Genomic DNA, 16,598 nt, shown 5'->3' with positions numbered 1-16,598 from the left:
TGGAATAGTGCCCCATCGTTGGAGTCAGTGGGTGGAATAGTGCCCCATTGTTGGGGTCAGTGGGTGGAATAGTGCCCCATCGTTGGGGTCAGTGGGTGGAATAGTGCCCCATTGTTGGGGTCAGTGGGTGGAATAGTGCCCCATTGTTGGGGTCAGTGGGTGGAATAGTGCCCCATTGTTGGGGTCAGTGGGTGGAATAGTGCCCCATCGTTGGGGTCAGTGGGTGGAATAGTGCCCCATCGTTGGGGTCAGTGGGTGGAATAGTGCCCCATCGTTGGGGTCAGTGGGTGGAATAGTGCCCCATCGTTGGGGTCAGTGGGTGAAATTGTGCCCCATCATTGGAGTCAGTGGGTGAAATAGTGCCCCATCGTTGGGGTCAGTGGGTCGAATAGTGCCCCATTCTTGGTGTCAGTGGGAGGAATAGTGCCCCATCCTTGGTGTTAGTGGGTGGAATACTGCCCCATCCTTGGTGTCAGTGGGTGGAATAGAGTGGCCCCATTGGTAAAAAGTGTTTGGGGGGGGGGGGGGAATAATACCAAAAGGGCCATATGAAGGCAAGCAGAGGGCTGCAGTTTGGAAACCACTGCTTTTGGAGACTGACAGCAATGCAAGGCTGTTGCTGAAATTCTAGTAGTATTGTAACCCTCTATCTCAAGCTTATTCCCTAAGGAATATATGACTGCATAGGCATGCTGGGGCTTCCTCTATCGTTCAGGCATTGCCACTGTGAAGAAATGCCTACAACACCTACATCTGCAGAGCAATGTACTGCTCACCTGTTCTGTCGAGAGTGAGTTATGGAGTAGCTGTCCCTGTTGGACAGTGCAGTCTAGAACGGGAGAAGGAAGTCACCTAGAGGGTCACGCCCACAGCCCAGCAAGAAAACATGTGACTGCAAGAAAACCTTTACAAATGATGGTATTTACCTGGCATTTACCTGGCAAATCTTACAGAAATGCATGAATAAGAGTGTAATCCATTCCCTACACTGCCATATGTGTAGCTTTGATATATTTTTTACATTTTTAGGCATGATTATTTCTGTGACCAAACATACAATAAGTATTAATGACAGGCACATATGGCTAACAACAATTTGCACATGTATTTTATTAAAGATTAAACTTCATGTGCTGAACATTTTTGCATCAATGTTCAAGAGTAAAACAATTTCAGAAGCCAAATATAAATGTTGCATCAGATTCCACCTTCCTCAGCCTTGTGGTAATGTAAAGGAAGATTACTTTTGCTTGGTTGCAGTAGGTCATGCACTGCTTTGCACTGTGTGTTGGAATTTTGTTCATTGGCCTCATATTGGATCACTAGGTGCCTGTATTCTGTAGATCAACCTTTCCCAGGTGTAAGTACTACTAGTCGCCAGGTCAGGCTGTCACTGGTGATTCCGATCATCACTTTTGATCAGAAATCAATCAGCTCTGTTCCCAATAATGTGATCACAATGACTGCCATGAAATGAGGTTCGCATGAAAGCTGGCAAAGAGGTAAGTATATGAGCTCTTCTATTGCAGGAACATGGAACCTGCAGGGTCGCTTTAAATGACACTGCTAAATTAGTTCTGAACATTTAGACTTCAGTGCACTTTTGTATCACATTAAATGTCCAGGTAGCCCCAAATTAAATTCAATAAGGTTTGATAATTGTTTTTTAAATATCTTTTCACAGAGCAACTACTGTGCGGTACAAGGGAAGGAACTTGCGAATTAAGGCTCCTATGTGCCGAGCGTTGAAGAAACTTTGTGACCCTGAAGGGAAGACAGGTAACACTTACCAATCTGTTCAAAGCCAAAGTGTTTTTCCTTGATCCAGAGAATACTGTTAGTTGGGTAGGCTTATCATCAATTCACATTAACATGACCGAAGCCTTCCTTTATTTTATTATACATTTATATTAATAAAGCACCATGTGGATATTTTTTTTTTTTTTTAAATGCTTTCAGTCTGCTTTAAAAAATCAAAAAGTGTAAAGGATATGTCAGTTTTCTCTTCTGCCAGCAGCAGGCTAGAGATCCAGACTGCTGCTCTCACACAGATCCACAGTCCAGATCTCCAGCATTCCAGAGCAGAGAGTTGGTAACTGACCGTCACCAACTCTCTGCTCACAGAGCTCTGAGAACCGAGCAGTCAGAGGTGTTTGATCGCTCAGTTCTCAGTCTTAGAGCCGGCGGGGGACAGATGCAACAACGGACCGATGCTGCATCCACCTAGGTAAGTATGATTCCAAAAAAACATTCCCATGCTTCTCTTTTAAAGTGGAACTTTAGTCAGAAAATTAAGTCCTGCTACATCACTTCAGGCTGGCCCCTTTTGTAGGTAAAGCTATGTAAAACATTAAAAATAAGGGTCTATACTGTTTAAAATCCATTAATAGACTGTTTCACTCTGCTCTGCACATACTCAGTTGCTCTCCATTTTAAGGTACTGATGAGTTTGTAGAAGGCAAAATTTAAACCCTCCTATACTTTACAGCCAAGAAAGCTGCTTCTGTTTAATCTGCAACTCCCATGGTGCTGCACATGTGATCATTTATGACACCAGCTATTTGATGGCTTGACAGTTTGGTTGAGGACACAAGCAAATGTGACCGTTAGCAATCCCATAATTCCAGGAATTTAACTGTTTTTTTGAAACCGTTAAATTGACGGGTTTAGTTCCGCTTTATGATTTACTGCTGTTCAGGGTCTCTGGGCTTCAGCAAAATGTCAGTGTCTGGTAAGAAGAAACAAGAGCAATGCATGAGGCAATTTACACCACCTCTTGCTTTAGAACATTAATTTTTATCCGGTTGTTATGGGTAATGTTCCGCCGTAAAGTAATTTGTTACTGTCCACAATCTAATTTTTTTGTTGATTGCAAAAGTGGGAGACCAAAACATTGTGTAAAAAAGCTTCTCTGTAGATTTACTATCCGTTAGAGTATATGAAAAATCATGGTTCTGTATTTTATTTTTGTTGCTTTAAATAAAGAATTAAATGGTAAAAAAGGTTCTCTAAAGAAATAGGATTTTCAATTAACACTTAGAATGTTGCGATGAGGTTTATTTGTGCCTCAGAGGTGGGTTGTGTGTGTTGTAAGCTTCATGAATTCCATACCATCCTACAATTGGCTGCCTGCATAGGCATTAGGTTTTTTCTTTTTTTCTTCTGGCTTCAGCTATTGAATTTTAATAATGTAACTTTTCCAGGCCTGAGTGATGAAGAGGATCAGAAACCAGTGCGATTGCCTCTGAAGGTACCTGTAGAACTTCAGCCAAGAAGTAACCAGGCCTGGGCACGTGTACAGAGTCTGGCACAGAATCCACGCCTCAGGTATGAGAATGGATCGAAGACATTGATAACAGTTACTGCAACTGTGTATTACTCCAAGGGGAACTATAATGTTACTGGGTAAATTGTATTTAAAGTCTTACTCTGGGCTCTAGGCCTTCCCCCCTCTCAACGGTATGTTTTACTTACCTTTTTCCTGATGTCTTATGGCAGGCCACATGACCTGCAAGATCGCCTTCCTCCTTGGTCTTCCAGTGGTGGGCGGTCCTGAGATAAGCGAGGGAGATTGCGGGTAAGCTAGAGCGATACTCGTACCCCATCTAGATCCCTGAGCCACTGAAGAAATGCCTAGTAAGGAGGGGTGTACATGATTCAGCCTACAAGACAATCTGCTGCAGGAGGTTGGTGGGGCAGAGGCAGCATTATGTGAGACACATGGAGAGGTGATGCAGCCAGGTAGTTCACATGCTGCTACTGAACCAACGCTGGCAGATGTGTTTCTCGCATTACAACCTGTAATACCCCCCTGTAAACCCTAACCAACCCAGGTCCTGAGTATTAAAGAAGATATAACACTTGTCAGTCAGAACTTACAAAAGAGATGCAAACGTGCCACTGAGCTGTAGGGGAGAGTAAGCTCAGCCCAGTATGACATGAAAGGTGAACTAAAACATACCCAGAGCTAAGATGATTAATTCACAAATCTAAGCTGGAATATATATAGACCAAACAAAGGAAGAATATTGATCGTTTCCTAGGTCTACCAGTCTACTACGTTTTGAGGGCAAACACCCAGCTGATTATATTTAAAAATGGCTAATTTGAACTGTTTGCTAGAGAAAGTTTTACTGCTATATTTGCTGTGGAACAAGCTCATAGAATAGCAGAATGCATGTCCATTACCTCTTGGTCATCCTCCACCCCCTTTTATCTTGAAACTCAATTATAAGGACAGAAATATAATCCTCATACTGGCTCTTAAGAAGGGGAATATTGATTATCATGGAGCAAAGATCTCCTCCTCCCCCCCCCCCCCCGATTTCTCAGCAGAAGTACAGAAACATTGTGAGAAGTACATAGATGTCCAAATATGGCTCAGAGCACTCCAACTTCCATACAAAATGCTCTATCCAGCTAAACTCAGGGTTGTTGATGAGAATACACACAATTTTTTTGATACTCTGGGTGCAGCAGGATTCTGGTTAGATAGAAATTCACAGAGTATTTGCTCCAGGAATAAATAACCTGCCTATTTGCTTCTGAATACGGTACTTATAGCTTGAGTTCTCCTCTTTTAGGCTTCATGTACACTGGCCTACATTTGTCGCGGCTGTGAGAAAACATAAAACGCTGCAAAATAGCAGCACTCAAGTTTAGGAGCTGCCTTTGTAGGCTAGTGTGCATGAAGCCTTAGGCTGGTAGCCCCTTTTATACCTTGTCAGCATGAGTTGATGTTTCAGACTGTGACCTTTACTGCAGCTTTTGTTTGGACTCACTTTCGGGCTGCAGGTTTTACACCAGCAGTGTTCCTGGAAGGAAATATTGGTTTATAGTTTGTGTGTGTGTGGTTTTTTTTTTTTTAGCAAAGTTTTGCTGGGATTTTTCCATGGGCATAGATTTAAGTCCTGTGCAGATGGCTCCAGTTACACCAGCTACATTCATGATCTACGTTTTACCACCAGGAGTCGTTTGGGGAATGTAAACTCTAGATCTGTACCTTTTGCTGGAACAATTTCTAATTTGCTCAGTCATAATCTGAATACTGTTTTATATATTGTTCTTTCCCATTTTGAGGGAGATTATAGGATACATCTGTTCCAACCATACATACTCTACATGCCCTAGAGCTGTAAGTGTTTTAGTGGCATCTTGAGTGATTTACTCCTGCACCCAAGTTAAAACTGATGAGCAAGGTCAATCTGATTTTCTACTTTGTACATTTAGATGCTAAATATTGTGTACTGACTAAAATCTATGACCCCCCGCCAGATATTGGAGAGGTCTTGAAATGCCTATCTCGCTTCATGGCCTGATTCCCGAATGATCCCGTACATGCTGTGGGAGAATACAATATATGGCGACAATTAGGGTTGCGCAGATCCTCGAAGATGCCAAATACCAATACCTTTGCTGTGCAATTTGAGCCCATACAAAATGAAAGGGCGCAAATCGCACTGCAAAGAACCCCATGCTCTTTTAACAGGAATGTGGTGTGATTCCTGTTTACACTGGAGCGGTGCAGGAATGGGCATCGCTTTTGCTCCAATTGCACTGCAAAAGTATCAGTTTAGAGTTTCGGAGCATTTGCACGAGTATGAATACTCGTGCTAATACTCTGTATCAGCACCCATACCATTTTTTGTACCGGTGCAACTTCAGCGACCACGCCGCCCAGACAGGCTCCAGCACTCCTGCTGTTTAAGCACCTATCATTTCAACTCTCGTAATGATTTGTCATTGGACATGGCCTCGGTTCTTCCATGGATTGAGTCTGCTTTCTGCCTGTCAGACCACTCACCATTACAAAAACTAAATCTAACCCTCATAGACCTATACCATGGATGGTTAACCCATTCTGGCTCAGTCTGATTTATGAAAGATTCTAAAATGTCTATACTAGCAAATGTCTTCACTACCAGTAGTGATAAAGCTTCCAGACTGATCATATGGGATACCATGAAGGTGTTCCTTGGCGGGGGGGTTTACTGAATAAGCATATTTCTAGGGTTAAGAACCCCACCAGGCAGTGGGAGGAAACTTTTGGAAAGAGGTACATGAGGCAGAAGAACAATGCATAGCAGATCCCTTGATAAATATTAATTTCAGTGGAGGGAGGTTCAACAACTTTATAAATCTGTGTCTTAGATGAGGGCAGACTGCAAGCATTGCTTTTCCCAAAAAGGCACTTTGAAGTGGGTGAAAATATAGACTATGTGCTAGCAGGTATTGTCTGTTCACAACAAAACTCCTCCATGATTATGGCTATTAATTAGTTGGGTGACCGAACATATAAAACCGAGGAAATATTGGATTGCTTTATCAGGGTCTATATAGGACAAAGGTTAGTTTCCCCAGGTAACTGTTGTGCAGTCCCCAGGTAACTGTGGTGCAGTGTTTGCATACTTTGGAAATGCCCAGATTAACGTTAGATGAAAGACAGTCCCTGGAGTCACTTGTTACGTTGGAGGAATTAATAGATGCGGAATCTGACTCCTCAAATAAGGCATCAGGACTTGATGGACTTCCATCACAAATCTATAAAAGATATGGTGAGATACTGTTGAGTTACTGAACGTATTGAAGGAAGCATGCTCTCTGGGAGCCCTTACGGATTCTATAGGGAAAGCGATAATAGTTGTTCTCCTGAAACCAGGTAAAGATTCTCTTCTCCCAGAATCATACAGACCCAAATCACTTCTTACATCGTATGTGAAGATCACCCTGTATGCAGATGACGCATTGCTCTTCTTGGGAGATACCCAGCGCACAATATCTTCTCTAATGTGACTAATGGCACATTTTGGAAAGTTCTCGGGTTTCGGTATAAACTTAGGATAAATCAGTTCTACTCCAACCAGACCCTGTTACGGGAACTGTACCTGTTGAGGCATCTCAAATGAAAGTACTTAATACTTTTAAATACTTAGGGGTCATTATTCCCAAAGACTTGCAGGTGTACCTAAGCCTCAACCTGTCTCCACTTTTACATTTAAACTTAAATGTACTAGATGTTGTAAACTTCCACTTAGTTATACGCAGGACTAATCTTATTAAAATGGTATAGGCACCGCAGCTGCACTACATATTACATAATTCATCAGTTTGGATTACCCAAACTGGTGAATCCCCCCCCCCCCCCCTCCTCATTCCCCCACAGGCTACTGGGACACATCACAGATCCCAGAAACCTGCAGGACCATTTAGTCATGTGCAGTTGGAATCCAGCAGTGAAGCCGCATGGCACCTGCACCCAAACCAATTAAAGAATTGGTTCGGTTGAGGACTGTGCTGGATCCAGGGACAGGTAAGTGTCTTATTATTTTTTTATTTAATTTTTTTGTTTTTAGGCATGCATCAGCAGCCTAGGCCCTCCACCACAAACTATTTCTGCAGCAGAACTCAATATTGCCATTGCTGGCACATACAAGTTCCCAAGAATGGGCTTATTTCTCAATTCTTGGGATCCATTTCAGAAGAGAAGCAGTCACTCGCTACAGTTATTTTAGTATTGCTATCTCCTACACAAAGAATTGCGCAACTGTGTGTGTGTGTATGTATGTGTGTGTATATATATATATATATCTATCACATCCCTATTAAAAAATTTCAGTGGCAGCACAGGGACACCTCTGACTGCCCTACATATGACAGGGAACAAGCAGATTTAATATGTACATTTGCTTTGTAGGTGCCCCGAGTTGCACCGGTACTGGAGAGAAGTAGTGTCCTTTCCTAGTAGAAAATCCCGGCAACTTGATGTACTCCTGGAAGTTTATTTGCTACGTATACATAGACACAGTGTCAAAAATGCCACCGCGTTTCGACTAATGCAGCCTTCCTCATAGCAGCATGTAGTGTCCTTTATCTCCACAGTAAATAATGTAACCTTACCACTTTACCCCAAAGTGTGTTTATTGAATATGTTTGATGAAGATTCTCTATACCCACCAAAACACAAGCCCCTGTCATTAGGTTATTATACAATTATCGGGGAAATTATAAGCCCAAAAATGGATATCTCCTCGCTTCTTCCCACTATCGATGAATGGAAACATCAGGTTGGCCATACCAAATCCCAGGAAAAACTGGTGGTCCAGCATAGAAACTGCCCACAAAAGATTTAAAAGCTTTGGAGTCTCTAGTTAACGGTGCCAGGATTGGCCCTATTTTATCTTTATACCACAAAGATTAGTTTTATCTCCGTCCTAATTGTATCCTTTTGAAATTCAAAAATTCTATACTTCATTGATCACTGTTGTATATTTCTACTAACATAATGATCTTGACTCTTTTTGCTTGTTTGTTGGGTTGTATGTAAAACAGAAACTAGCACACGATTGTGTGTCCCAAAAAGCAATAAAAATATAAAAAAAAAAAAAAGTATCTTTGTATTTATATATTTTCTGGTGTCTCCTTCCATTACCAGGATGATAGTCGAGCTGCACAGAAAAGTCTCCAGCCTCATAGAGTTCCTGAAACAAAAGTGGGCACTGCAGGAGGTCCGAGTTGTATCCTTAAATAAAAGTGTTTATTTCAGATATTTGGGCTATGGATAAAGGTAAAATGTTAGCCACATATGTTCCCTTCTGTTAGCTCAGAATAGCAGACCGGTTGATATGTCAACCAATGTCAGTTTAATTTTTTGCTGTAGTGTCTTGTTAGGGAAATTTGCCTTCACTTGTCCAGTCCTTTAGATTCAACAGGAAAAGAGAGGATATCCCTCCAATGTGAAGAAAATACCAGCAATTGTGCTCGGAACAAGTGTCCACATTGGAAGATTTCCCCTCTATTTCTGTTCTGGTGGCAATGTTGTAATGTGATGAATGAATATATATAATATATAGCCTTTCCTAAAGCGCTAATCTCTTTAGCAAAGCCACACCTCCTGTAGAAAGTACACCTGAGTATAAGGAAATAAAGCATATAAATATATAGTAAGTTTTGCTATCTTAGAGGTAGGGTAATTTGTATACAGTGCAGAGCGGTATTCTCAGGTGCTGATGCATTTCGTAGTTTAAAGCTTCATCAGGAGACCATGATTCAATTTATCCATCAGAATATAGGGATGGATGTAACACTGCATCTCAATTAGAAACACCCCAAGATCACCCCACAAGAAATAGGGAAATGGATGGCAACGGAGCACCCTCTGGCAACTGGACAGCAAAGGTCTCAAGCATATATTTTTAGAAATACGGGGATCATGATAATGTTAAGACTCTACCAAGCTTTGATATGTTAAAAAACAAAAGCCATTTATTTCAAGAGAACCATAATAAAGGATACACTTAAAATTTCCAAGCTTTAGATAAATCCTCTGGGTCGAGCAACAGCTCGTCCACATCTGCATCCCCAGTAACAACAATATGGGAATTAATGGTTTTTGTTTTCCAATATATATCAAACTTTGAGCTTGAAAGTCTTAGCAGCCGTCATCATGATCCCTATTGTTCTAAGTAATATATGCTTGGGACCTTTGCTTTTTTTGCCATCCTTTTTCCTATCTCATGTAGGGTGGTATTGGGGTGTTCCTAATAGAGATGTAGTGCTACTTCCATACCTATATTCTGATGTGTAAGTTCTATCAGGGTATCCTAATGAAGATTTAAACTGAAACGCGTTGGGCCAGAGGATAACTCTCTGCATTGTATACAATTACCGTACCTCCTAGATGGCAAACCTACTGTATATATTTATATGCTTTGTATCCTTATACTTGGGTGTACATTTATATAGAAGGTGTGGCTTTGTTAGCAGAGACTAGCGCTTTAAGAGTGGCTATACAGAATATTCATCACATTATTGGTTTTATATGATCTGTGTAAAATAATATTTGTAGTTTTAACTTAAAAAGAGATAGTAGGTTCAATTTCCGAAGTTGTGTGCACCTAAAAAAAAAAAGTTAATTTTTGTCCTATAATATGTATTTTGCTTCTCTAATTGGGATGTGATGCTACTCTTATTAGGTTGTACCCCTGATTGTTTTTTTAATTTCTACAGTAAATGTTTAATTGCTTTCTAATTTTTAGTAAACTTGTCACAAAACCTGTGCAATTAAAACTGAAGGTATTACAAAAAAAAAAAAAAATAATAATAATAATTGAAGTATATCCAAGCTCTAACTAAATGATATTGTTTTAAGCGCGAAGTATCCTAAATAGTTGTCTGGTTCTCCTTTTAAAAAGCAGTTTTTGCTTTTTTTTTATCCTTTGTTTTATCTCTGTGTACTGAACGCCTGCAGCCTCTTTGTAGCCACATTTTGCTCTGGAGGTGACTGCATGGAATTTCTCGAGGTAAGTTTCCATATTATAACAACAATGCACCATGCCAGTTCAATGGGCATCTGCACAGCAACTTTAAACCCGGTACGCACCAACAGACAGACAGCTCTGGTCGGAGCTGCTGTAGTAACCATGCTAGGTTAGTTAAGCGCTCTCCCCTGCTGAGCTGTTGTGATCTGACACGGGGACGGCCCCTGCCAAAATGCTCTGATCAGTGCTTTCTGCCATTGGCTGAGAGCATTGATTGGGAGTCGGCCAGCAACTGGTTTTCCAGCATGCACGACGGACGGCTTCTGTCGGACAGGCTGACGTACACACAGGCAGAATGTCAGCCTAACAATCGGCCTAGGCTTTAGGCTACTTAAGATGTGACAATGCAAAAGAGCAATTGAGGGACGGACGCTGGGTTTGATTTACTAAAACTGGAGAGTGCAAACTCTGGTGCAGCTGTGCATGGTAGCCAATCCACTTCTAACTTCAGCTTGTTCAATTAAGCTTTGACAGAAAAAAAAACCTGGAAGCTGATTGCTTTCTGAGCAGAGCTGCATCAGATTATGCACTCTTCAGTTTTAGTAAACCCCACAATGTTGTCACCTTATAATAGGAAGTGCCTGAACAAGGACCTTCATGGTAGGATTAACAGGTATTATTTATTGAAAGCTGCAGATGTAAAAAAAAAAATGTAAATTGAGTTTTGAGGTTACCTGAGCATGTTAAAGATTGAAATTTCTGGTACTGGGTTCAGATCTATTTTACATAGAGGTTACCTTCAGTGTAAACCCCATGTTAAAATAGGAGTGTTTTAATTTGCATTCAAATCTAAACTCGGCCTGTAAAGGTTTTGCCCTTCCCTCTCCCACTCCTTAGGTTCTTGGTTTTAGTAAAATTAAAGCACCAGTGGGTAGGCTCAGGAGATAGAAAGGTGGGAGGGTTAAGCTCAACTTATGGGGAGGTTAAGCTCAACTTCTAATAAAGTGTTACTAAAAGTAAATTTTTTTTTTCTTAAATTAAAATAATAAAACATGTTTTTCTCACCTGCTCTGTGCAATGTTATTGCACAGAGCTGTCCCAATCCTCCTTTTCTCGAGTCCCCCACTGGCGATCTTTGCTCCTCCTCTTTATGTGTCCATATAGCAAGCCATTTGCTATTGGGGCACATGGTGCCTGCTCACTCCCGAGTTAGGTGTCTATGGAGCCGCGCTCCATAGATGCACACCGCGGTGTTTAGCCCTGCCCTTCACTTTCTCCTCCCTGCATTTGATTGACAGCAGCTGGAGCAAATAGCTCCTGTTGCTCTTTCGATTCCCATGTGTGAAGAGGGGAGAAGAGATACAGCCATGCACAGCGCTGGATCACTTTTCCCCTTCCTTCCCCTTCACACAGGGAAGGGGAGGACAAGAAAATCTAAGACGTGTGTTTTTTTTTTTTTTTTTGTTAACCTTAAAGCAGGAACCTCACCTAAAAAGTTTTGCTTATTTGCATCCTCCCCCCCCCCCCCTCCTCTGCCACTTTTGGCACTTTTTAGGGGGGGGGAGTAGATACCTGGTTTTGACAGGTACTTGCTCCCACTTCCAGTCACATCGCTGTTATCGGAGCGAAAGTTTACCCCTTCCCCCCGCAGCCTTCTGGGACACGTCCTAGGGCCTGGTAGACTGTCGGACCATTCACAAAGCACAGCACGGCTTACATATGTGCAGTTTGTAAACTGCCTGTGAAGCCACAAGGCTTCGTGGCTGGTTTCCCTTAGTCAAGTTGATGCCTGGACCCAAAGCTGATTGAAGAATTGGCTTGGGTGAGTACAACACTGGATGCTTGGACAGGTAAGTGTCCTTATACTAAAAGTCAGCAGCTACAGTATTTGTCGTTGCTGACTTTAATTTTTGGGGGGGTAGACTGGAGCTCCTCTTTAATGCAAGGAATTCATTAAGGTTTAAACGTTTTAAGCTTTAGTATAACTTTAAGGGCTGCCTAACGTTTTAATGCTTTGTTTTCCTTGATCGTTTTGATGCATGCTCATATTTTATCATATGCTTAGTTTGAATTGGTTAGGCTTTTGACTGATCCACTTATGAAGTTTTACTTTTATTAAATTTGCCTTGGCATTAACAGAATAATTTAGGTCTGCCTGTTAGGAAATGGTATATCATTGACTGTCTGTTGACATTTTTGTCAGTTTCCTTTACTAACTTCTTCAGAGGAAATCGATAGAGGATCCGCAGCTGGCGGAGGTGGAGGACTCCAAAGAGGACTTATACCTATTCCCACCAGAATCGGCACAGTTGTCATCTTTACCTGGTGTGGCTAGGGTGGTTCACTCCAAAGCTTATTGTACCGTCCATTGGCAAGAGTCTGGCAAGTGCAAACAAAGCTCCAAGGATGCTCTCCTGCCACCTGCTCAGATTTTAGGTATCCAGACTGGACAAGGGACAGCGAGGGTGCAGCTAAAGTGCCCACGTGGCAGCACGGACACTAAACAAGCAAACAAAATGGAAACTGCAAGCAATGCTACAGCAGACACGACCCCAACAATAGAAAATGGTCCTGTAGAGAGCATGGCTTGTGAAGGGGTTCCAGATGGTCCAAAGACCCCCGATGAAGCCCCTCCAGAAAACATGGATATGTCAGTCAATTCAGACATACCTGGTGAAGTGTCCAGCAGTGAGCTGCCAATTGTGGATGAACTGTCAATAAATGACCCTTTTCCTCGTTACCTGAAGTCTTGCCAAGACCTCATAGTTCCAGAAGGAAGCCCTTCAACAGCAAATGCTGTGATAAGTCCCCCCATATCTCCCAGTACAAATCCCAAAAACTCTGGCCAGGCAGCTTCTCCCAGCCAGGAAAAGGCTGATGTTCAGCCTGCAAACCCCCAGCAGGAGAATTGCACTACACAACCGTCAGGAACGGACTCTCAGGTGAAGGAGCAGAGTGGTTCATCCAAAGCTCCCAAAGACAACTCTAACCAGCTTACTGAACAGTTGCATCAGGAAGGCTGGAACCAACGCACTTCGGAAAACCTGACACTAGCTGAGGTCTACCTCATGTTGGGAAAGCCAGGCAAGTTACAGCTGGAGTACGAGTGGATGGATCCCAAAAATTCTGATGATCCTGAATGCCCACTACGCCACAAACAGAGACTCCTCAATTGTCTTTTAAGACTCATTGCTACAGAAGTGAACCCTAAAACTGTAAGTAATTATTTTTTTTTTTTACTTGTGTTTGGACTTTGTACAGAGAAAGTATAATTTTGAGCGATGCTTGCTTAACCCTTTAATGCCTATAGTTCATTGGAACCTAGATGCCCATGCCAGCTTTAGGAACGTCCATATAGTTTAGTTAAAGTTAACTGATGAAAAAAAAAAAAACAAACAGGCATCTCTATAGTGTATAAGATGGATTCTATGTCTCTCCTGCATTAAAAAAAAACCTTTTACCTTCCTGGTTGCAGTCCTCTTTTGAATGCACACTGAGCTGCGCACACGCAGGTCAACAATCATTCACAGCACAATCTGGTTATGCCAGAATGGTGGACTACCATGTGCATGCATGGGATGATGTAATTCCTCAACCGGCCAATCAGCAGGCAGAAAACCCAGGATCTGGAAGTAGTTGAGGAGAAGGTGACAGCGTCTGGTAAAAGATTTAACTGCCATATTGCTGGCATGAGAGAGTGAATATCCCTGGGAGTTTAATTCTGCTATCCAAATGGTGATTACATGCATGTGTTAAGGGCATATAAGGACTTTATTTTTTATTTTTTTATTATTGTTTTTTAATTCTAGTCTGTGAAAAAGTATGTATGTGCTACAAGGCATCATGCTGAGAATATTAATATACAGATTCCAAAGAAGAAGAAAGGAGTTAGGCACTAAACAAACATTTGTTTAGCACCAAATATTTATCAATGCATGAGGCTGAGTGAATGTACAACAGAGGAAGACTATGGATGTAAAGCCGCCCACAGACAGAGCAAGTTTCTTTTCTGCAACCACGGGTTGCGGGAAAGCAATTCGCTCGATTCCCCCATCAACACAGTTAGTTTGAATGGGGGAATCCCTCCCATGAAGCAGTGGTGTTCTCCTAGCAGGGCAGCATGGGGAGTTGTCCCCGCCAAGAGAACACAGTGATTATTGCTAGCAGCTACAATAGTCTCTAGCAAAAATCACATGTAAAATCCAACATGCTCGTTGTACCCAAGTTGAACGATCTATCAACTTGGGTACATTCAGCCTGCCCATACACGGTTCCAATCTTGGCCGGTTCCTGCTGAATCGGCCAAGATTTAAACCATGGGTGTCCAACCTTTTGGCTTCTCTGGGCCACATTGAGTGTAGAGAAATTTTCTCGGGCCGCATATAAAATATAGACTATAGTTAAGGTATATAAGTAATAAAATGCCGCTGCGCCCTTCCCGCGCGGCCGCACCAGGCACTAATTTAACACAACCAGAGGATAATGAAATGAAATCAGTATATGGAGGTTTACTTCTTCTGAGAGATATTAAGGAACACTCTAACCACCATGACCCCTTCAGTGATTTAAATTGGTCATGGTGGTAGGAGTCAGAAAAACTGCACATGCTCACACCCCCCCCCCCCCCTCCCCTCCGAGGCAGCCTCTGCCTACAGTTAGTTGAAAGCTACTGTGGCCGTGCCCCCGATCCGACTTCCTTCCTCCCCAGCAAAAAAAAAATAAATTGTCAGGGGGCAGTGGGCCGCATTGCCTGGGGTTCCGGGCCGCAGGTTGGACATGCCTGATTTAAACCATCTATGGCCTGCTTAAGGCTTGCTATATACTGCTCAATAAAAGCCATAATGTTACTATTTCAAGCTTGCAAAAAGTCTAACTGTATAGAGGTGTGGCACCCAATCTTCAGATGTTTTCTGTATGATATTTTGATTTTTCCAGGATGTTGGAATTCCTGTTTTAACCAATAGTTTTTTCCTATTGAGAAAGCCAAAATAAGCTTTGCTGATATGTAATTAACATCTGTCGGCTGAATCCAGGGAGACCTTAGCAGGTCCTATTGTTGTGTAGCTTGTTTGAGGACGGTCAGTTGTCTTTTGTAAAAAAAAAAAAAATCTGTATGCCTTTGGCCATTCTTATTATAAAAGTATCTGTACAAAGACTGCTTTATTAACAGAGAAGAAAATTAATTTTAATTCTGGTTTCACCAAATAAAAAGCAAGGGAAACCTGAAATGGGGGCACAGACAACAAGGGTTCCAGTTTTACTCTATTCTGCTAACAAAAGGCATTTTTATTCTATTGTGTGTCTCCTCTGCTAAAAATCATCTGGTGAAAGTGCTGTCCTGTCGGCGCTCAGTGGCAGTGGCTGACAAATAGTACCACAGAGCATAGCAGGGGACCAGGAGATTGACACTACCAGAGGTGTCGGTTTATAAAGAGTCTGTCGCCAACAAGCTCCCTTTTTTATTAAAGCAGGGTTTTCATGGTGTGAGCAGTGGGACAGGTAAGTATTTTTGTAAATGTTGTTTACAGGCAGACCACCTACCCACAATCACATTTTAGTTCACTTTAAGCTAAATTGAGCAATAAATAGGTGCAGTAAAGTAATGGTAGACCATCATACTGCTGCACTCTTTCTCAGGAGAAGGAGTTTATTTTTCTACTTCTGAGATCTCCTTGTCAAAGTGATGAGCTGTGCTTTCATGTATACACATCAATACAAGCGGAAATTGGGTATGCTAGCTGTATGGCCATGGCCTGATCAAAGAAACAAATGGCAGACAGGCTAAATAACTGCCAGCAGTCTTGTTTAAAGCTGATCTCCAGGAAAAAGTCTCCCTCCCAAACCCTTTTTACCCCTTTCGGCACTAATTAAAGCTTAACCACTTAAGCCCCGGAAGATTTTACCCCCATTCCGACCAGGGGGTATTTTGCGATTCGGCACTGCGTGACTTTAACGGACAATTGCGCGGTCGTGCGACGCTGTACCTAAACGAATTTGGCGTCCTTTTTTTCCCACAAACAGAGCTTTCTTTTGGTGGTATTTGATCACCTGTGCGATTTTTTGATCACGCGCTATAAACAAAAAAAGAGCGTCAATTTTGCAAAAATAGCAATATTTTTCACATTTTTTTATATGAAATTCCCCCCCAAAAAATGTAAAAATCAAAATTTTTTAACATTTTCAGCCAATTTGTTTTATGCTACCTATGTTTGGTAAAAAAAATCGCAAAAAGCGTATTTTGATTGGTTTGCGCAAAAGTTATCGCGTTTACTAACAAAGGGAAAGATTTTTGTCATTTTTGTTGTTTTTTTTTTTTAACGCGTAATGGCGGCGATCTGCGAT

The 16,598-nt window shown here is 41.9% G+C and overlaps 1 protein-coding gene across 1 annotated transcript in view; it reads left to right on the top strand.

Moving 5' to 3' along the window:
- CRAMP1 (cramped chromatin regulator homolog 1) overlaps positions 1 to 16,598 on the top strand; it is a 79,499-nt gene that overhangs the window by 32,278 nt on the left and 30,623 nt on the right. The window contains exons 7-10 of the mRNA XM_082260366.1: positions 1,685 to 1,779; positions 3,204 to 3,327; positions 8,432 to 8,513; positions 12,482 to 13,471. Coding sequence (XP_082116492.1) covers positions 1,685 to 1,779; positions 3,204 to 3,327; positions 8,432 to 8,513; positions 12,482 to 13,471 — 1,291 coding nt within the window. The remainder of the gene's footprint in view (positions 1 to 1,684; positions 1,780 to 3,203; positions 3,328 to 8,431; positions 8,514 to 12,481; positions 13,472 to 16,598) is intronic.

Source organism: Pelophylax lessonae (genome assembly GCF_965119305.1).
Source record: "Pelophylax lessonae genome assembly, chromosome: 6".
In the NCBI taxonomy this organism is placed as follows: Eukaryota; Metazoa; Chordata; class Amphibia; order Anura; family Ranidae; genus Pelophylax; species Pelophylax lessonae.
The sequence above is the reverse complement of the archived record's forward strand: the minus strand, read 5'-3'. Positions and strand labels throughout refer to the sequence as shown.